Raw genomic sequence first — 22,422 nt, 5'->3', positions numbered from 1 at the left:
TACAGTGTCTCAACTTTTCACTTTATGAGTTTGACATTTGAGATACTTTGACAACCAGCTTGTTGAAAAGCCATAAATATGATATAGTAGGTTTATCACTGTTAAAAAATCCACCCAGTGAAAGCTAGTTTTACATGTTACGTAACACCTGTAGCAACTACAGGTCAAGTGCTTTCCCACTGTTGGTTTAAACAAGACTCTACAGCCATGTGAGCTGTGAACTAGAGAATTTGAACGTCTGGGAAACATACCATGTTTTTTTTTGTTTTGTTTTTTTTTAAATTTAAGCCTATTAATATGTAACTTAGACAGGATCAGAATGGGATCAACTCAAAAAAGACATTCATAGATTTCAGGTTTTCAGAACTGGAAGGTTTCTAGGCTGCATGCATGTAAATAGTCTGCGTGGGAAAATAGAAGAGGTTTGGCGAACTCCATCAGAAACTCTTATTCATTATTTAGAGATTATTGGATTATTGTCCTGTGGAACTTGTTTTACCATATTACCTGGTGGGAACCATCCATAAAGTTTTTCTTTATGTTGGTGGAGGTTTATCTGTGAACACGTAATTTAGAAAGACATCCAAAACTCAAAATCCCTTCAAGATCAGAGGAGAGGTCTGCTGAAATGTTTATCACTGTAATGTTAAAGAGAAATCACAAGAAAAAAAAAATCACAAAAAGATTTGAATATGAATCCAGAGGACAGCATGAACATTACATGTTACATTCCATCTAATAGCTGATGGCTTATTTCAGTCTAGAACAAACCGGTGGATTGACCACAGTTAAGGTTTACTGGTAACCTAATGATGTCAACTGCTGCAGTAATGCATCTTGGGAAACAAAGCTGTTACAATACTCAAGTAGAGAGAATAAAATGTTCTCTCCTGGATAAGGTGTGTAGGAAAGTGTTGAAACCGGTGTCTGTCTGGGCATGTACACGAGCGCAACCTATGAACCTGCTGTGACATCACCAGGTGATTTTGCGACTCAGGAATGCAGCATAGGCTTCCCCCGTCTTCCAGGAGTCTCCTTGTGGTACTTTTCCAAAGAAGAGCTTAATTACTTTTCCAAAACAACAGGAGAGACACAGCAACGTGCTTAACAGTTTATTACAGGATGCTTTGTTTAGTGGTCACTACATCCACTTTTACTTTTCTCCCTTTTACCTGCTGGGTTTTGTTTTTCCCCTGAATTTTCGGTTTCTTAAACGTGCAGCACCATCGATACCAACAAAAACACACGTCACCGTTTACAACAGTCAACAGATTCACAATTTACTGCACCGCTGCATCTGAGCCACTGTATCTGGAGAGCCTGTTCAGAGCCCAGAGGTTATAAAACATAGGGCTTGCCGAATGTGGCGGCTTAGAGCCCGGTTTACTCCACAACAGTTTTAGCTTTTTACGATAGGTCCACCTTTTTAAGACCTTTTTATTTTTAAGATCTCTGCAGCCTAGCAACCCGCAGCTTCCAAACAATGCGTGCAGGTGTGGCGAGAGACTCTAAAGATTAAAGAAGTCGAGATAGGGAAACCAAACATAGTAGCTATACAGTGCACTGTGTTTTCATAGCCAGAATCCCCACACCACCACCCCTACCCACCCTTACTCTGTATTTAGCACCCGACCCCCGCCTACATGACGGGGATCTACAGATCACCATGACCTCACCATCCAGGAGGCTTGTGCATCCACAGGGTCGGGGGATGACATGATGTCATTAAACTGAACACCTACACCCCCCACTGATCACGACCTAGACTTGACCCCAACGTTAACACGAACCTCATGTTTGGTCTTCAGTGGGAGGGTGTTTTTTCCCCAGAAATACACATGCTATTTAATGTTCTAAATAAGGACTTTGATGAGAAAATGATTCTTCTTGAACTGACATATAGCAAAAAACTTTCCTTGCTATCAGTGTTGATCAGTAGGTGGATGCAAGGGTGTATATGGTTGTGTGTTATTAATACCTCAAAGCTAGTCAGTTGGGGCCGATTCGAGAGGCTTCTTGGGTTTCAGTGTTTCTGAGCTCACAGACAAATGTCCCTACATGGATGGTTTCTTCTCCAACGTGCTAACGACTTGGCCGCCTGGCTGGAGATGCCAACCTAGTCCTGCAGGGCATTTCATGCAATCTATGCATTGTGCTGCCTGAGTAAGCACACATGCATGCCCACGCGTAGGGCAGCAGGAAACTTGTGACTGGGGTGTCATAGGTTTACTATTAATGTGATTTAATTACCAGCTTATTCGAGGGAAATCTATGTGGGATGGATGACAACCAGTGTCAACGGTAGTTCAAATTTACAATTGTTAAACAGGGTGCGGGAGCCCAAACTGTTCCCCTGGGGCTGTTTAGTGGTCAGCTAATCAAATGATTCTGATTCTGAGTCAAATGATAAAATTTGACTCAGAATCAGAAATATATCATCTTTCTGTATATTAAAGTTAATGCTTGTAATGATAATTGTAATGTAAAGAAAAAAAAACACCAAAAAACCTGCATGATGTGTGCACAAAAACTCTTGAGCGGTGACACAGCATGCCTATCTGTCAGCCACTCTCTGACCTTGTCTGTCTGTCTGTCTGCTTTAACACCATCATTGCAGGCAGCGCGCCTGCCTATCTGTCTAGCTGTCTATTTGCAGCTGCAGTCCTGTTTGTGTTTGACAGTTGATGCGCTATTTCATCCGCGCTTTTAGGTGATGTCATTCAGGTGCACTGTGCCAGGGCAGAAAGCTCAGGTGTCCATCAGCTTTTTTCAGACTGGACTGGAGCTTTCTGCTCTGATGCATGTGCAGCAAGTCTGATTTTGTGTTCCTGAGAGGTGAAGACACCTTCCAGGACTTGTAGAGACTTTTTTTTTAAAACAATGCAAATGCTAGTTGTGAAGATATAAATCATGGACGCTCTTGCCTAATGCACTGTGCAAATTCAGAGGAAAGTCTGTTACCATAAAAGATATTGGATTGCATATTAATGTCACAGATTTAGTTTGATAAAATAAATAGTGAGTAAAAGCAGTAATGCATAAAATCACATTACTGCAGCCTTTAGGAGACAAGACATTCACAGTGTTGCTGTTTCAGTACGAGCTCTGCAAACTACCTTGCGGCCCTCCTGCACATGTGCCTTCATTAATTTCTCCCTTAATTAGGAGATTTATGCATAAATGACTTAAAACATGAAATCATGGAAAGACAAATAAGAATTATGACATTAAATATGCCAACTTGTACCACCCACAATATAGCTTTGCTTAGTCTGGGGAGAATTTTAGGAGCAATGCCTACAACTCTAATGCATTTGTGCATACTAGGTGGCATGTTGTAAGGATGCAGATGTTTAACACTGTGCTGTGGGTCCGATAGCACAGCGTGACCTGTGGCACTGTTGTGGTCAAATTGTGTTTGAGTTTTAAATAGACAAACCCTTAGATTGGACTGTGGTGACTGATGGGCCACACTTTCCCTTCCTTGCTCTCTGGATGTCTGTGCATTTGCACCGCTATGATGGATGCCCATCCCTCCGTAAATATAGCCCTGCCGCAGCTAGTTAGCATGGCTGGCATGTTCCAGGCCGGCGGTCATAAGTTAAATATATATCCAAAATAAATACTTCCAGATTCAATTTTCAACTGTTGTTTAGACTAACTATAGTATAAATGTGAGAGAGAAAAGGGGTAAGAGAACCATTTCGTAACAAAGCAAAGTGCATGGTTTTAGCTTTGGAGCAATAAAAAGCTCTGAAGCCCACAGAGGGTTGCATTTTTTTAGAGAGCAGTGGAGGAAAACGCTGTGGTTCTGCAGCAGCCTACAGGAGCTGAGCCCAGAGCTGTGGCCACTGTGGTGACGAGTCACTGCAATAGTAACAAGTCATTGCCATGGTTTCCATCCAAACTCCGATTCTGTGTTCGAACGCACTGATACTGTGGAATGGATGCTGTGGGTGGGGAATAGGAGCCAGCCAGCCAGCAGAGACCGCAGCAAGTGACGTGAAATGAGAGACTGTGATGTTAGTGTTTCATTCAGGTGCTAAATGTAGATGGAAAACTACACCTGCTTCATGCAGTTGCTTCTTGGTACTGACAGAAGAACAATGGCACATCCCAAAGGTGCCCTCCCGAAGGATCAGATCAAACAGCCAACACTGAACACATTCATCACCATCATCAAATCTGTAAGCTGCTGTCTGCATACACACCACAGAGGTATTCAAAAGGGGAGATTTTTTTGATATGGCTCACAACAGAGTCTTTGAGATCTCTTCAGATGAAGCTTATCACGCTCCCATTGTGACCACACTGGTAGGATGGAATGTCACTGTGTGAGAGTTCCTTTTCTCTCTGCAACAATAGAAGACCTTCTCTGTTTGTTTCCACCCTGCATGACTCGCTGCGCTACAGTCACTCATACATATCTTCTGTTTTTTCCCTTACGCTGTTTTTCTTTTATCTTTCAGACTATTGTGCATTATCACTTATGAAGCAGATTACGCGGGAAAGCAAATGATAATAGTGTTTATACACCGACCCTCCTCAAACCACTTGCCTAATGCTGTGTCGGCCAATCTCGTGTTGCTACAAGTGGTGTTGGCATGGAACCTGTGTAGAGGTCCTTTCCATCTGGGACGTTTGGAGACCAGGTGGTGTCTTTGTTCCATCGACTGTTCCTGAGGAGTTTTTGCAAAGCTGCAGGGTCCTGAGGTTCGGTAGAGAAAGCTACTGTGGTTGGGGAGTGCTATTAGCAAGCTGGTTTTGACTGGGGCATCCCTCTCAGTGCATCAATACAAATATAACTATATAATGTTAAATAATATAATATTGTACTCTGAAAGCTTTACTTTATTCTAATTATATTATTCCTAACACGTTTTCTTTTCAATAAAGAACTTGAAACAAAGGTGTGTGAGACATTGTTCTTCACTTCTCAACAGGATAACAGTCTTACATTTGTAACCAGACTGCATTGTGTTAACTCCATCACCTCGTAGCTGAATGTTGCGTTTCATTGCTGCTGTCATATAGTTACTTCTGAATTATGCTTCTGCGGTGAATCTATTTAGAGATTACAATGTAGCCCATGCAAGTGGCCGATGCCTTCGTCAACATTTATACCTGTGTGGGCTGCATTGATGGCAACGTGTAGTTATTTTTCTAGGGAGGTGCATGTCAGGCCATGGTGTAGGTGACGGTGCTGGGTTTCAGAAGGGTTTGTGCTTATGGTCTGTGGCACAGATTTAACACAGAGGTATAGCTCTACTGTCACAGGGCCTAAAAATATTTGGAAGGTGCATTGTCTCTCCACATCTGCTGCTTTTAGTGATATTTATTTCTAATTTCAGACTTTTCTGATTTCCAGTGAGGCCTCCCTGACATCACAGGTGGCTGTTGGTCCCTGGCTGCGCCACCCCATTTTAAAAAATCCATGTAACATGCCTGGGTGAAATCAGCTTTTCCAGCACTTTATCAAGATGGTGACCTGTCAGTGGTTTTAATGTTATGGCTGACTGCTGTACGCACACTTTATCTCACAGGGCTGCAGTTGTTTCCTGTGTCCCAGCGTGGTATTACTATGTGTTTATTCTATCTTGGTTTTGAACATGGACACTGGTAAAAAGTACAAATATGTACCGTTTTAAGTTTTTTAAAACACACTGGTTTGAACATCAACTTTCTTTTCATGTATTTGATTTCTTCTTAGACATATGTATTTTAAAGCCTAATAAATTCTAAAATTATCACTGGATTTGCGCTAAAAACTGACTGCCATCTACACTGTGTGTGGCAGGAAAAGTTGCTGCAGGACCCAGCAGCAGCTGACGTGTCAAAAGAACGAAGGTGTTTAAAATACCTTTAACAATGACTCTGAGGTATTCAACTGGCATAATACACCAACTGTGATGAGAATATGCGCAACAGCAGCATGCTGTAACAATGAGTGAGAAAAAGAAGTGCTAAGAATTTATCATTTTCACCCCTGCTTCTCCTTTTTTTGGAGATCAAAAGCCATGAAACCTATCTATTGTTTGTCACTAAGGCGTCATGCTGCATTTTCTTCAACACTGGGTACATCCTCCTGAAGTTGTGTAAAATTTTCCAATACATACCTGCATGTTTGTATGTCCTTTCAGTTATATGCGAAAAATGCAAAGCTGTGCGACACAGAGCTCGTTTATCTGTTATCTCACTGTACCTCCACCCATCAGCTTAGTAGCGTAACACGTGTCTGACCTCATATCCTGATATGACAAGTTTCACATTCAGCCTTATTTGATTCTAGAGAAAATCACTGTTAATCTCAGGAAAACTTATGAAAATATTTTTTAAAAAGCATGCTTTGGATTTTCTTGGCAATCTGCTAATGTGTGGCCCAAATAAAATAAAACACTGGATGGAAAAAAAACATTAGCTGGAACATGATACATAGCACCTCTCTGACACTTACCACGAACAATCTGGGGGCAGTTTGCTTGGCAATTTATCCAATCAGTGCATCTAGTATGTTGGATCTCCTGCTGATCCTGTTTACCGCTTATTCTGCTTGTCTTGTCTTGTCAGTGTTATCATCAGTCCAGATGTAATCTTTATAATTACAAAAAAACAGTTTTTAAGGTCACATATGTACTTTGTGGGGAAAACTTAGAGCCTACTTTACACTGCATTCATCCCGTTGGAGGGCACTGCTACTTCACTGGCAGTTGTAATTTTGAGCCCTTATTTTGATCCTGTCACTTTTTCTCTTTTACTTCAAAATACCCAAAAAAAGAGGCTACAACATTCGGATGTTTCAGTCAAGCTTCGAAATCATGATTAAAAATCAAACAAATTCATCAAAATACCGCTTGATCAATGGTGACGTTTAATCGCTTTATATAATATAAAAACCTTACAAAGCTGGAAGCTAGAAAACCAAAAATAAAACCAAAAATTTTTTAACAGGAAGAGACCTTTGACAGGCTTGTGGCAAACAGCCATCAGCTGCCGCTGGTTATGGAGTGAAGGGAAAATGATGAAGGGAACAGCACAGACAGATGTCAAACAACAAACTATAGGAGACATATGTGCAAATTAAAGCCCGTGGAGTGAAAGTGAGGAGAATGGAGGGGAGACGGAGATCATCACAGGAGATCCCCTCTGCAGTCTGGGCCTAAAGTAGCAATAGAAAGGGTTGGATAACTCGACCCAGCCTTAACTATACCTATTGCTTTATTGGCTTTGATATGTTTATATTTAGTTGCCACTGCAACCTGTTACCTTTCACCTATTTACTCAGTGATTATTAAATATGACAAAGAGTGCAAAGTGCAAGTGTGGCGTTCACCCCTTTGCCTTTGTAGGTGCATGGAAAATTTTTTTTCTTAACTCTTACGTTTGCTACTCCCGCATATCTCCATCCCAGCGGCTTGATGCCAAAGTGAAATTAACTCTGATAACGATACACAGTTCCCTTTAGTCTATTGTGCTTGACGGTCATGGCAGTGTTTCTGGTTAGTAAGAGGGATTAATAAAACCTGTATATTTGTTTTTAATGACACAGATGGTCCCCATCTGCACATAGGCGCTTTGTTCATTTGTTTTTAGAGGAAATTCATTTGTTGGGCCTTTAGCCATGGATTATAGACTTCCTGTCTTCTCCAAATCCGACTTGGAAATCCTTGCTAGACTATTATGATGACCTTGTTTGAGATTCCTCGCCCATGATGACATACCAGTGGAGCAAAAAGTTCCTAAGTGAGAGCAGTGAAACATAAATATTTCTTTAACTGATGTATTAGTGTTAATGGGTGCAGCTTTAATGTCTGATACTTATATTATTAAATGTCTAATGCCCACAGTCTGCGAGGCCAGGCCACCTTTTTTTGACTCATTCTTTTTACTTCATACTCAAAGAATCCACTGATCCACTCAGACGACCCCACAGTGAAGGAGTTCCCCCAACATTAATGTTTAGCAGAGCTCTCTGCAGATGGTTGCAGACCACGTGGGATGTCCATCCCCCTGTGTGAAGCTCTAAGGAGCAAATAGCTGAGATGGCATGGTATCAATAAGAATTTAGACATGTCATCAGCCCTGAGTGATTCAGAATGGAGGCAGCAAAGAGCCCATTCCTGCCTATAACTCATGTGCCTCTTGTTCTCACCAAGCACTTAAACACACGCACACACATACATACACACACATTCACTCAGTGCCTCTTTTCTCATTCCTTCCATTCCTCATTGATCTGCCATCCAGGTCCTTGGAGAAAGAGGAGGGAGAGGACGGGTAAAGTGATCAGGCCATGACATCATCTTCTGGCTACCTCATCCTCAACACTAGATCCTGCAAGTGTGTTTGTGTGTATGTACGCGTATGTGTGTTTCAGCCATGGAGACAAGGATAGACTCATACTTTCAACAACACTTTCCTCTCTAGACGTGAGGGGTCCGGGGATTAAAAAGAGAGAGAGAGAGAGACTAGACTAGTCTACAGTAATGATTTCCACTATGAATGAAAACATAGTACTTTTTCTTTTTTGGTCATAGTCCATCATAAGTAGCTGTTGTAGCTCAGTGTAAGCTTGCCCAAATCAGATGCAGCGGTTACTGTACAAGATGACTCAGCCCGCCTCATGAATACGATCACTGAGGCTGTGGCTGAAGCAACCACAGGATGTGACATAAACAGACAGGTAGGGACACCACCTGGTGGAGAGAAGGTGGTCTGTCTGACACGCACAGGCAAGTGGGCGACTTGCAACACCCATCCATTATTAGTTGTGTGGTTGCTAGGCTACTTGGTTAATGCTGGAGGGTGAGGTTTTAAGTGTTTGTCAGCTTCTCGCCCTCCCTTTTTATCTTCCCTCATTTTCTCACCGTCAAAGATCACACGTGCTTGCATAGTTGTAACCGCGCCCACTTCCTACAGGAACAGCCTTTTATGGGCATACAGGTAAGACGACCATAGGGACGTGACTTTCCCTCACCTTGTTTCTTGTCCTTTTTCATAATTAATAAAAACAAAGTTTTTGGTGTCACACAGCAAGATTCCGCAGAGCAAATGGAAAAATTGGTATTGTAAGCAGACATCAAAAGAATGAAACATCTTTTGACACGTTGTGGCTTCTCACGGATGAACGTGTGCCTACGTGAAGCAGGCACATCGCAGCGGTTCACGGTGCTGGGGTTGAGCTTCCTCCTGTAGGTCAGAAATCCGTAAAGGGTTTAATAACAGTAGTCACATATAAAATCATCAGTGGATTTTAAACGTCTTCTCTTTTAGTCTAAAAATACTTGATTACCTTACTTGTTCATTTATAACTATGCAAATTATATAAACTGACTCATAGTTCTCCGATAAGACTGCCTTCTCTTCTGACACGGGTTAATTCAGGTCAATGCAGTTACGTTATTTTCAATTTTATTCGTATATCACCAAAGCCTCAGGGGGCTTTATACTGTAAGGCAGAGACCCTACAGAGAAAAACACAACAATCAAACAACCAAGTGTCAGCAAGCACTTGGTGACAGTGGGAAGGAAAAATGTATTTTTAATAGGGAGAAACCTCAGGTAAGGGCAGACATCTGATGCAACTGGATTAGACATTCATTTCTCCTTCTTGATTGATACATCTCTCACACACACACACACACACACAGTCATGGACAAGAACCGCTCCATTTTATTGTGTCATGACTCAGATATACTATTAGTCACTGTTAATCAATTCTTGGAGGCTGCTGACATCCACTAATATGAGTGACTGCACATTCAGGGGGCAATTTGTGGAAAATGTCAGCACACGGCACAATTTATTCCCAAAGACTTCATGTGTCATCACCTAAACCTCTGTCTCTTATCAGGCTGACCAAGCCTCCATGCCACCCACTCTTTTCAACATTCTTCATATTAGGCCCTGCAGAGAGGACTTTTCCAGTGGTCAATCAGTGACCTCCAGTAGGTCTACATCAAAGAGACAATGTAGGTGGTTCTTGGGTGGGGTGAGGATGATGGAACTCCTACAGTTTGTACGTGTGTGTATGTGTATATCTCTGCATGTGTCGACACACTGTCGGCTACAAAAGTGCCCACAGAACCATAACAATAACAGACACAATGGAAAGAACCCAGAGCACTAATAATGATGTCATGGTGTCTGTTTTGTGTGTACCCACGATTGGAATTCACCTCAGTCAAACACAACGTGGAGGACGTGTCTGGAAAAAGCTGATAAATGTTAAAAGATCATTAACAACCTAAAATATTAGTGAATTTATAAAATGCATTATCACTTTATTAAATGTCCCGACCACTGGCCGTCTCACCGATACCATAAGTGGTCTTGAATTTGCGTAATATTTGACACATTAAAGGTGTTATAAGAAAATGTGCAGGATCATCCAACGTAAAGAAAAAATGTTGCAAACCTTGGATTTTATGTAACCAAATGTATTTGTGTTTGTCTGGAAGTCATTTTGTACAAGGCGTGTCCGGAGGTTTACATAGATGAGTGTATGTTCCCAAGGTGTGTCTTTAATAGTTATCCAGGTTGTGGTAATGTGGAATCATGGCAATAAACTTAGATGTATGACATTTCAGTGACTAGTTCATAAAAGAGGAAGTCATAAGAATGCAGACTGGCACGTAGTTTATTTGCTGTGAACAGTAAAGATTCGCTGTGCAGCTCTTACTCATGGATTTTGTAGACACCCTCTTTCTGAGTTATACATCTTCAGTGTCTTCCTTAGTGACATCCGTGGGAGGAATTAAGCCATCTTATTTAAGTCATGCACCCTCTAGATGTGAATGCACGCAGTCTTAGGATAAACAGGTATTTTTCTCAATCATTCGAGCACATCTGTAGCTCAAATGATTGAGTGTCTGCAGCTGTCAGAGAGCTAGAGTGCCACCTGGACTGATTGTCAGTGTATTTCAGGGCTAGAACAGAGATACAGACAGCCATTCACACTCACATCCACATCCACAGCCAATTTAGAATCACCAGTAAATCTAACATGCATGTGGGAGGAAGCATAGTAGAGAAACACACAAGTAAAGGGAGACTATGCCTCTCTCTGTGGACCCTTTTTTGCTCTGAGGCCACAGTGTTGACCATGTAGCACCAACAGATCATCCAATGAAAGTCTCAGTGTCTCACCTGGCCCTCTCACAAAAGGTTAGTAGATGTTCACATACCTTCAGGATTGGAGAAAGAGTCTGTAAAGCTGTAGTGGTCTGTGGCACCCCCCAGTGGTCACAGTGTGATCTTACAAATTCAGACTGGGTACATTTTTTTGTGTTTTCTACGCCTTACCAAAAATCATAGTGAGTTAATCATTTGTTTAAATAATTTACACACTATAAGACCTTCTTACTCCAAATGAACACATTAATGGATCACTATCATATATGAAGGTTTATATAATCTCTTGTATCTTATGAGCTTAAGTGGTGTCCAAAGTTTCTGTGTTTTTTGGATCTCTTTAATTGTTTTTTAGACTATGAACTATCAAAATATATTTTAAATAAGTCTATTTTTTACATTGATGCATTGTTCCAAGGATGAGGAGTGGGGCAGTGTCACACTACCTAATTTTCTTGTCCGTTCTGGCAGAATATCTCACTGATGTGTGGAGCATTTCATTAAAATAGTATTTCGCCTCCATTTTTAATGTTTCATCCTAAAACAAAGCACTTTAAAACTAAGCTACTGATATCAGGAAATAACCTGTGAATCAGATTGCTACGCTGGCGAAATTAAAGGTTGCATGACCAAAGATTTCCAGTATTTTAAAACAGCTTCAAGATAAAGGCTAAAGTATTGCATCAGAACAAAAAATACAAAGAAAGAAAGAAAATAAAATTTTGTATGAGACATTTTATTGGCATTGATGTGTTGTTTTACAGCCATCGCGTGCACCAACTTAATCAAATTAAGAGAAACACAATCATAAAATAAATATGAGGTTCTTTTAAAACACTATTTTCAAGTTTGTTTTGTTTTTCGAGATATTTATAGAGAAAATACACACCTCAATTAATCAATAAACCTATGGATTTATAGTGTCTGCACATTACTAGTGACTTTAGAGTACGACCTGATTATCCTACATACACATTTTTGTTAGTACTTTTAAAGAGCGCCTCAAACACAAGGCCTTCTTGTTTGCATTTTGAATACCCTAGAGTCATCTATTTGGCATAGCACATAGCAGCAAATAAAAAATAAAACAACCAAAGACTTGCTGTCTTCAGTTGCAATGTGAAAACATTACAGGCTAACATTGGACACTCCATTTATACATTGTGTATTTTAAACCTAACAGGCTCCAGGAAGTCGGCCTCTACCCTCTATTTCAGGACCTTTTCCCCCCTGTTGGGGGTAAGTTGGGGGGATGTTTGTGGTAATAGTCTGGTGGGGTGGGATTGGGGCTTGTATTCATCCCTGTAGGGACATAATACATGCTCTCCAGGTAGCTGTGGTCCACTGGGGGATGATTCTGAGGCTCGGGCTTTGAACCCTGACCAGAGGGATTTCTGTAGCCGACCCCGGAGCCACTTGGGTGCATTGCTGCTGCAGCTGATGCTTCGGGGTACCGGGGTGGCTGGGGTTGGGCCTGTGGCTGGGCTGGGGGAGCAGGAGCTGCATAGGGCATGTACTGTGGAGCAGGGGCGTACATGCTGGGGTTAGGGAGGGGTGGGTAGGGGGCTGCGGAGGGCGGATACAGGCCTGAATGTGATATTGTTTGCTGTGGGATGAGAACTTCCACATATTGGCCAGTCTCTGGGTCAAACAGCATCTTCCTCAGAGGCTGAACAGGCACCTCAATGTAAAAGTACTTCCCTGTTTCAGGATCCAGGAGCACTCTGCGAGGCGTCTGCCCATAGCTGCTTTCTGAGTACAAACTGGAGCTGTCACCCCCGTATTCAGAGCCGTAGGAAGGCCCTGCTATGCTTTGAGTGCCACATAGAAACTGAGGATCCATAGAGGGAAGGCCAGGGGAGTGATTGTGGCTGGGATCGCTGTAAGGAGCCCCGGTTATCAGCCCCGGTGGCTGCTGGTGGGGGGATCTGTGCACAGGAGGCCGTCGAGGGTCAATGTGCTGGGGTGGGGGCAACGAGCGGTCCACAGAGCAGGCCTGCATGAGTGAGGGGTGAGGAGCGCAGGGAGCAGGCTGGTGGAGAGGCTGGTATATTGTTGGCTGCTGGCTTGGACCAAAAGGGCTTGATTTGGGAGAGCCTGGCTGGTAGCTCATTGGCTGAGCATCGGGTCTGCACTGGTGGGGCCGAAGAGGAGGCTGTGCCACTGCATAAGGTAGAGCCTGGCCCGGAGAATGCGTGGGGGCCGGTGGGGTGAGGTTATGGGGACTTCGGTGATGGTGAGGAGGGTGGAGACCAATGTGAGTGGGGCAACCAGCTGTGCAGGGGCAGGCAGGAGGACGGGAGGAGGGTTGAAAGCGATTTGATCTCAAGGGTGTCAAATCCGGGAGCGTCAGTGGACTGAAGCTCTCTCGTTCATCATAGCTTGGAGGGTCATCAGAGGCATAAAAATGCAGGTTGTCGGTCCTCTGTGAGCGCTCACTGGAGAGAGATCTGTGGCATGGCTGGTGCGTATATCTTGGCAGTTGTGTTGTGGAAACAGCAGTGGGCTGTGTTGTATTGTTTGAAGTCAGTGGCACAGTTTGTTGTTGATGAGGGTTTGCTGCCCTGGGATACTGCAGCTGGCTGTCGCGATCCATAACAGCCGGCTGGCTTGGCTGGCTTGGCTTGCTGACTCCTGTTGAGGCGGGTGCGGTAGTTTGGCTTGCAATCGGGTCAGAAACCGAACCTGCAGCTGAGGTTACACCTGAGCTGGTGGCTGATGTTGGAACTGAGGTTAAAGCTTTTTGTGCACATCTGGCAGTCTGAGGAGAGGGAGCTGGTTGCTGCATCTGCCCTCTGTCACTAATAGCCTCTGAGTCTGGAGGTTCTGCTGACTGGTTTGAGAGACTGGAGCTGGCAGTTGAAGTTGTTTTGCTGGGCGGAGGTTTGAGGCTGGACACCGCTGACACGGCTAGTTTTCTTGAAAAATTAGATGTTGCTGTGGAGTCAGTGGAAATCTTCCTGTAGATTGTTGGCGAGCTCACTACAATCGTCTGAGTCCTCTCGTCACTTTGTGACTTTGCAGTCGATGTTGCTGCCGACGATCTATGCGCTTCATTTGATGTCACACCAAAATCTGCAGGTTTAAATTTGCAGTTCGGCTTTGGAGGCACGACTGGCTTTTGGGAATTTTTAGCTATGGATTTAACTTCAATGATTTGAGGCCTGCTGTTTCCACTAGAGTTTCCAGTAGAGCTTCCAGTAGAGCTTGTGGGAATGTCTTTTTTCTGTGGTTCTTTAGACATTGATTTCACCTGAATCGGCTGTGGTTTGAATCTCCTTATTGCAGGTGACCGCGGGGGGAAAGTGGGATCTAATCTCTTCACAGCTTCAAAATCTGACACGTCCCTCTGCTTGGTAGGGAGTGGGTCTTGTTCCTGAGAAAAACTCCTTAGTTTTGCAGTGTCTTTTTCTGCAGGATTTATGCTACCTCCCTCGTCTTCCCTGGTTTTTGTGGTTGCATCTGTGCTGTCAGACACTGCTGAGGGGACGGAAGTGGTAGATGAGGAGGAGAATGTCCTCTCTCTTTGAGACTCATTCCAACCTCCGTCAGAAGGAGCAACAGTCTGAAGGGGGATCTCCAGAGAGTTCACATGCTTGCGGGGAACTCCTTTAACTCCAGATACATTCTGGCTGTCACCCACAACTGCTCCAATGTCAGCTTGGTAGCCTTTCTCCTTTAATAACATGGACACCGAGTGGCCACTAGTAGCAGGGGCACTACCAGGGGTAGTGGGCTTAGGTGAAATTGAAGCAGGCCTTGCTAGGATTGGGGTTTGGATCTCCATCTCCTGGGCGGGAGATGCAGATGTCCTGGTCTTGCTCGGTCCTTCCCTGATTAACACTACAGCAGTGGACACCTCTCTTTCCTTACTGGGCATTTTAGGGAGGTTTCCAAGCATGTGATGCTTCCTGTCTGTTCTTACAGCCACAGGTTTATCCTCACTGTCTGGAACTTTGTGGATTTCTGGCAGCGTCTCTCGTGGTTCTGCTGTAATGTTTACACCAGGCTCACATGGTCTGGATATTTCAGCATCTGACGCTGTGTTGTTTGGTGCATTCAAACACTGCAATTCTCTGCTCACATCAGTGACGGGCTTTGAAAAAACCTGGGATTTGTCACCTAGGTTCTCTGAGTCTTTTTTGACACGTGATGTTTTATTCTTGTCTTCTTTCAAGCAAACAGCTTTGTATTCTATTTGCATTGGCTGTGGACCAGACAGAGGCTTTCCTTTGCTGTGAGGTGGTGGAGATGGGGTTAACATTTTTGAGTCTTTTGCCTCCTCCTTCTCTTCCTCCGTCCTCTCCGCCATGAACTCCTCTGCTCTTTCCTCCCTCCTCTCCTCCCTCCTTATCCCTTGTCTTAAATCCATCTCCTCTGCTGCTATGGCCTCTTCTTTATGTTTTTCATCAGCAGTTTCTACACTTTCTTCAGCACTAGATGCTTTAAAGGACAGATTATAAGTATTCTTCACGAGCCGCCTCACATCTCTAACTTTGTGAAGTGGGCCTTTTGCTTTATTGTTCTCGTCTCCGTCTTCTTCTTCTGTTTTCTCATCCATGTTTTGGCTAAAAAATAAATCTGGTGAAGTACTCTCAGATTTGCTTTCTGCTTCAGGTGTGAGACACACATTTAAAGAGGCTTTCTTTTTCCCCACAGCTTTCAGTTTGATCTCTTGCGTTTTAGACATGAAGGCGCCGTTGTCACCCTGTTGCAACTGTTTCGGTTCCTCCCGGCTTTCACACACGCCCCCTCTCTTTGTTGGTCTGAACTGTGCGCTGTGGGCTGCGTCGGCAGAAGGAGTTTCTGTGGCATTTGCTGAGTCGTCACCCTCCCTTTTGTATGTTTTGCTGTAGTCTGCTTGTTGTTCTCCACTTCTGCGCTGCTTACTATCGAATGGCACCTTCAGTTCTGATCGCATTTCAGATCGCGACAGCACTGCATTCCTGCTTTGAGAATCGGCCTCTTCACTGTCAGTCAGGGAAAAGGTAACACTCCTGCAGCTGCTGGATGAGCTCGGCCTGTTACTAGATCTCACACCAAAGCTTCTGGGTGGTTTAGCTTCATCCTTGGCGCTTGGTTCCCCTCTCATGGGAATACTCTCCGATGAAAGGCTATAATCCGATTGAAAACTGGAACTTAGGTCATGTATGTCTGGTCTTGGTGATTCTTTAAGTGGTGCCACTTGACTCTCAGCTGGTGGACTGCTCTTCTCAAATGTGGGGCTCAATCCTTCGCCTGCTTGTTCATCAGGTTGTTTATCAGCACTTTGCATCTTTTTGGACAACACATTCTTGATCAGGCAAGAAGCCATCTGAGTTTTAGTGCATGTTTCATCCATAGAAGCAGATTTCTGGAGTTGGGATTTTCTGACATTGGGAAGATGGGGCTCAGGGCTGTGGTCAGAGGGGTAGTGCTCGTGCATTGCTGCTGGTGTACTGTGTTGCCTCACAAACGTCCCTCTCGATTGACTTGCCTGGGAGTTGCTTTCCACCATGCTTGCTAGCCCAGGACTGCTATTTCCACTGCTTCCGTCTTGCTTCCCATCAGCATCATTCCTCTTTTTCAGCTGGATCTGTCTCTTTGGGACTCCTCTCCTCAGCTTCCTGGAGTCCTCCCTTTCCACAGCCACATCTACGCATTCAAAGCTGCCCAGTTCATAGCGCCTAGATGGATCTAAGCCATCTGAGAAGTATGCAGATGGTTGCTGGGAGGAGAGTTCATCATGGTCCAACTTTGGCACAGAACCTCTGAAGTCAGCATAGGCTTGCCAGGCAGTGCCGATCCCTGCCGGGCTCTCCTGGGTAGATGGCTGGGAGATGTTTGCGGATGAGTGGTGGCTTGAGTTGTACATGTCAAGGTAATCTATATCAGGGCTTGACAGGCTGCGGAAAGCCACATCTGTAAACCACTTCACCTCATCGTCTGCCTCGTCAAGTTCACTCCCCATGCTGGAGCTGGAACTTCGGCCGGGCCTGTATGAGGCCGCACGTCCGGGAGCACTGCTCTTGGTTCGGGGTGCAGGAGGTTGAGGTCGTCTGCTGGCAGCACAGCCCCTGGTGGCTTGTTGTGAAGCGAGTCTATGAACACTCTGTTGTTGCTGTAGCTGTCTTGTGGCAGACGAGCTCTCCGAATAGGAATGCGCTGTTGGCAACCCTTGTCGGGTCTCTCTGCTTGTGGGAGCTGCTCCGCGACTCACAGGTCCTTTTCTATTCCTGGCACTGAATGACAGCTCAACCTGTTCCCCTCTGTAACTGGTGTCCCCCTGCAACCCCTTCTCTTCCGTTTCAGAAACCTGCTCCTCCCTCTTCCTATTTCTTTCCATCTCCCTATCCTTTTGCCTCTCTCTGCCTCTCTGCCTCTCCTGCTCCAGTGGCATTCCCCTTTCCATTCCCAATTGCCTTCCTGGGCTGACCCAGTGGGCCTGGCTATTATTGTCGGGGCTTTCCCTATTTGTCACCGCCTTCTTTAAATTGCCTCTAGGTGAGGATGCGCCAACATGAGTGGGACTGCGGCTTCTGTTCTGCCACTGTCTGTATGGTTTCTCAGGAGCTATGATGTGGACAGGTGTAAACCTGGTGAGTGGCGGAGAGGGGGTCCGCCTTCTGTTTGCATGATGGGACATGTCCTCTGTGAACCTCTCTCTGTTTTCAGGTCTAACTTTGGTTAACAGCTGTCCTCCCGAGGTCTCAGATGTAGATTTTAAAGAGCTGCTACTGTCAGAAGTTGGGGAATGAGCAGCAAACAGAGGCTGCGCAGGTGAATTTGATTTAACCCCGTGAACAGGTGAGAGGTTTGGACTTCTCTTCTTGGGAACTAGAAGATTAGGAGAAGGACAGTTGATTTCAGATGGGAGATTATTATCAGTGTCTTCTCTCTGAAAAAAGAGCGGATGAATATCAGTTTTTTCCTGAGGTAAAGAAGCTGCGCCTGATTTATCCTTTATATTTACTTCCTCTGGTGTTTCTTCTCTCTCTTCCCTTTGCAGTTTTAGTGGGCAATCTAACTTTCCCTCTGGTAAAATAGGTAAAGGAGGTAAAGAGAGAGGAGCTGGTGAACTGCCTTTGATTTCAGCAACCAAAGGTGGAGATTTGTCCCTTGTTACTGTCTCAAATGAGGGTGGCACACTCTCTTTTCTCAAATATGTGGGAGACTGTGTTTCTGTGATAACTGCTGAAGAAGAGTCCCTATCACTCAAAAGGGTATTTAATCCAAGGGGAGGGTTGCAGTCTACAGAGAGGGTTGCTGGTGATAGCTGACACCTGTGCGGAGAAGCAGCAGGTGATGGGTCTCTACTTTTGTGCTGAGGTGAAGGACTTTGAAATCTTGGTTCAGGTGAGGGAGTTTGATGATTTGGCTGAGGTGAAGGTGTTTGGTGCCTGGGATGATGTAGCAGAGTTTTTTCAGTCTCTGGGGCAGAGCTTGTGAAGCAGCCAATGGACTCTGCTATATCGTCTCTGCTTGTGGTGAGGCTCCTTTCTTCAGAGGGGATGGGTGTATTATCTGGCTCTGGGACAGGGAGATGAGAGAGTTCAGGAAATGGGGGACTGCTCCTGTCCTCGGGTTGAACAACAGAGTAAGAAATTCCTGTGATGTGAGGGGAGGAAGTGAGGCTTCTTGATGGGGATGTGTCAAAGAGAGGCTCCAGCAGAGGAGAAGCTGATAAAGGTCGCTCTTTCCTGCCAACCTCAGGAGAGGATGCTGTAATCCTGATTTCAGGTGAGGGAGAAGTATATCTGTGCTCGGTGGGAGAGCAGCTGTCTCTAAATGCAGGTGAAGGAGATAAACTATAACTTACCACAGGGGAAGTCGCCTGTCTTATTTCTGGTGAGCGTTCAGGAGAGGGAGTTGTTGACCCAGATCTGGTCAGAGAGGCAGCGCTGAGCAGGCCAGGCGAGGGAGCTGTGTTTCTGAAATCAGGTGAGACCGAACCCTCCACAAGTTCAGGGGATGATGCTTTTGAAATGACAGGTGAGGGAGGGGTGTATCGTGGGCCAGGAGTGGAAACAGAACTGCCTGCTTCCACTGATAACCTTTGGCTTTCAGGAGTAGCTGCTGTTTCTCTTTCTGCAGTAGAGGGACCTGATGTGCGGGGAGAATCTTTTATCTCAGGCGTAGAGCCTCTGCTGAAGAGATCAGGTAAAGAGATCCTCCCTCTTAGGTCAGGGAAAGGAGATGAAGCCTGAGTGTCAGAGGAGGAGGACCTGTGACTAAGCTCAGGGGAGTCCGGTGTTTCTCTTAAATTAGATAATAAATCTGTGGGTGAAGGTGAAGGGGATAAATGAGAGGTTCTTAATTCAAAGGCTGATTCTGTAAAATCCTGAGAAAAGTCTTTGGATGGGAGCTCAGCTGATGGACTGCTGTTTTGATTTAAGTTGGCAGCTTTTGGCTGAGGTGTGTCTTGTGCTACTCCAAACTCAGGTAAAAAATGAGGGTTCACCGATTCACAGCACGACTGGCTGATACAGTTTCTGGGTTCAAGAGAGGGACTTGGAGTTAGAGACTGATGTGACGGGCTGCTGTTGCTGTCTTTGAATGAAGGAGTTGTTCTTATTGGTTCAGGTTCTGAAAGCGTTTGTTTTGGATCAGGTGAGGACGATGAAGGCCTTCTTTCAGCCGAGGAGGAGGACAAAGATGATAGTCTTCTCTCTGGACTGAAGATACAGGGGCTGTTATGTTCAGGAGAAGGTGTCCTCTCACCAGTGCTGGGATTTTGGAACGAAGGGCTGGCTGTGCTAAGCTGAGGTGCTGGTGATTTACTTCTTGGTTGTGAATTTGCGCTGCTGTCCTCAGAAACTTCTGGATGACTAGAGCTCAGCCCTTTGGCCTCCAGAAGCCTCTGCAGAGGGGGACTGTAAAGCTTGTCTCTTGAATCTTCAAAGCCTTCCTCGCCTTCACTGGAGCCCTGTGCTGTGTGGTAAGAGCCAGAGGAATCGTTCAGCTCGTCCAACAGAGGTGACGCAGCAGCTGTCCCATCCACCTCACTCTGGGAAGGGACAAAGGGCCCTACAGCAGGGCTGCTTGAGAGAGACGCCGACTCACAGTCGTCTCCGAAAATGTCACACAGGCAGGTGGTCTCGGAGATGGCGCTGCGCTGAGAAGGGATGTTGATAATGTCGAATATTTCAACGTGGTTGGGGGTGCCGTCACGATGGCAAAGGGAAAAGGTGCGGGGGGCACTACGCAGGAAGGAGTAGCTGTCCCCCTGGAGAGTCCAGCTGTCCATTGCTAGTCCACAAGCTCCAAATTCTCACTGTGGCCAGTCCAGTCTGCTCCTCTTGCCTGTTCTGGGCTCCGTTCCTGGACTAGAAATAAGATACAGTCATCTGCACATTGTGTAGCTCATTCATTTGTAGCACCAGTAATAGCTGATAAATATATGTGAGAGGCAAAAGTATAGAAATTACAAATGTAGAACCTAGAATTGGATTGATTCCTTTTACTTAACTTCCCTAGAGTGAAATTATCTTTCGGTGCCCTAATGTTCTAATAATAACTCCATCTACAATACCTTTGTTATGTAACTTGTAATTAAACCAATACAGCAAGCTATATGAACATTTATTTCGACTCCAAATCTTTTTGTGCTACAGACTCAAAATCTCTTCTTGTGAATCTCACAAAGAGATTATCCTAGATCCATAGAGTAACAATATTTAAATTAACTTTCACCAAAACATATCCCTTATCCAAACTTTAGAAAAAGCCCTCTCCTTGTGCAAGTAGACAGAGAAAGGCTGGTACTCTACCTTTAGCCACTGATGAAGACTTCCCAGGGACATTGAATTCTTCTTTGTTGTGGTATCCGTCCCAAATCGGACAAACTACCCGTTCAATCCACAAAACACCCCAAGCTGACAAAACCTCTCTTCATAAGCTGAATCCAGGACTGAGAAGATCCGTCCAGCTCTGTCTGCCAGCAGCCCACTGACAGCACAGTGTCAGAGGCACTGCCATGTATCAGACTTGAATAGAAAAAGCAAAGAGGGGCATCTAACCCAGACATATTACATCTTCTGGACTGTATTTCTGCCCCTCCCTTCTGCACTGGCAACAGGGAAAGTGCTTACTGTATCTAATGTGGATCTCTTTTCTTCTGCAGACTGGGGTTTGGTTGGGCACAGACTTTCCTGTGTGAGCTGGGATGGGGTGCGGCACAGGGGTGGGTGGGTGTATAGTTAGCAGCAGGTGCTGATCCAGCCAGGACGGATGAGTGCGCCTGGAATCTGACACTTACAGCCAGCTCAGTCACAGGGCTCCTCTATATATAGACCAATACTATCGGGGCCAGATAGCCATAGTCATTTTACTGTGTGCTGGAGGAGAAAAAAAAGGGAAAAGTGGAATTTGAAGTACAGCACACACATTGTCCAGGTGTTAAATACATGCAACTTAACTTTTGCTTTGCTTATCTGTGTGTATCTGGGGAAAAGGTCAAAGTCTAGCACAGATTATCCAGTTTTAATAATAACTCACATGCAGACCTCTGCTGAATTGCATTTTTGCGGCATGCAACAAATAAAGGTCTTAAACTTTCTACATCCTGCTGTTTTCCCCTAATAATATTGTTAAATATTAAGCCTATTAGTATTAATAATATTATTAATAATATAATAATATATTATATAATAATATAATATAATAATATAATATAGGCCCTGCGACAGACTGGCGACCTGTCCAGGGTGTACCCCGCCTCTCGCCCTATGACAGGGGCAGCACGGTGGCACGGTGGTTAGCACTGTTGCCACACAGCAAGAAGGTCCTGAGTTCAATTCCACCATCAGGCCGGGGTCTTTCTGTGTGGAGTTTGCATGTTCTCCCCGTGTCTGCGTGGGTTCCCTCCGGGTACTCTGGCTTCCTCCCACCGTCCAAAGACATGCAGTTTGTGGGGATAGATTAATTGGATAATCCAAATTGCCACTAGGTGTGAATGTGAGTGTGAATGGTTGTCTGTCCCTGTGTGTTAGCCCTGCGACAGACTGGCGACCTGTCCAGGGTGTACCCCGCCTCTCGCCCTATGACAGCTGGGATTGGCTCCAGCACCCCCCGCGACCCTGAAAAGGATAAGCGGTAGCGAATGGATGGATGAATATAATATAGTATGAACATCCTTAGCTTTAATTAAACATTCATGAGTGCCCATCAATCAAATGCATGTAAAGTGTTAAGCCAAACCTACCAAACAAAAAGGGGTCATGTCATTTTACTGTTCTTATTACTGTTGCTACAACTGTATTGCCCAATGAGTCTCAGGTTGCCTAAACATGTTGGTTGGTAGTGAGTGTGGA

The 22,422-nt window shown here is 44.8% G+C and overlaps 1 protein-coding gene across 1 annotated transcript; it reads right to left on the bottom strand.

The window, feature by feature from the left end:
- Nucleotides 1–11,879: 11,879 nt before the first annotated feature.
- LOC146392160 (uncharacterized) lies at nt 11,880–21,274 on the bottom strand. Its single transcript, XM_084942583.1, has 2 exons — nt 20,881–21,274; nt 11,880–20,436 (listed from the first exon to the last, which is right to left on the bottom strand). Exon 2 carries the CDS (start codon nt 20,355–20,357, stop codon nt 12,345–12,347), a length of 8,013 nt encoding a protein of 2,670 aa, XP_084798709.1. The 5' UTR covers nt 20,358–20,436; nt 20,881–21,274; the 3' UTR covers nt 11,880–12,344.
- Nucleotides 21,275–22,422: the final 1,148 nt, after the last annotated feature.

This window comes from Perissodus microlepis, chromosome 2, assembly GCF_051167445.1.
Source record: "Perissodus microlepis isolate ML-2025 ecotype Zambia chromosome 2, ASM5116744v1, whole genome shotgun sequence".
Classification (NCBI taxonomy): domain Eukaryota; kingdom Metazoa; phylum Chordata; class Actinopteri; order Cichliformes; family Cichlidae; genus Perissodus; species Perissodus microlepis.
The sequence above is the reverse complement of the archived record's forward strand: the minus strand, read 5'-3'. Positions and strand labels throughout refer to the sequence as shown.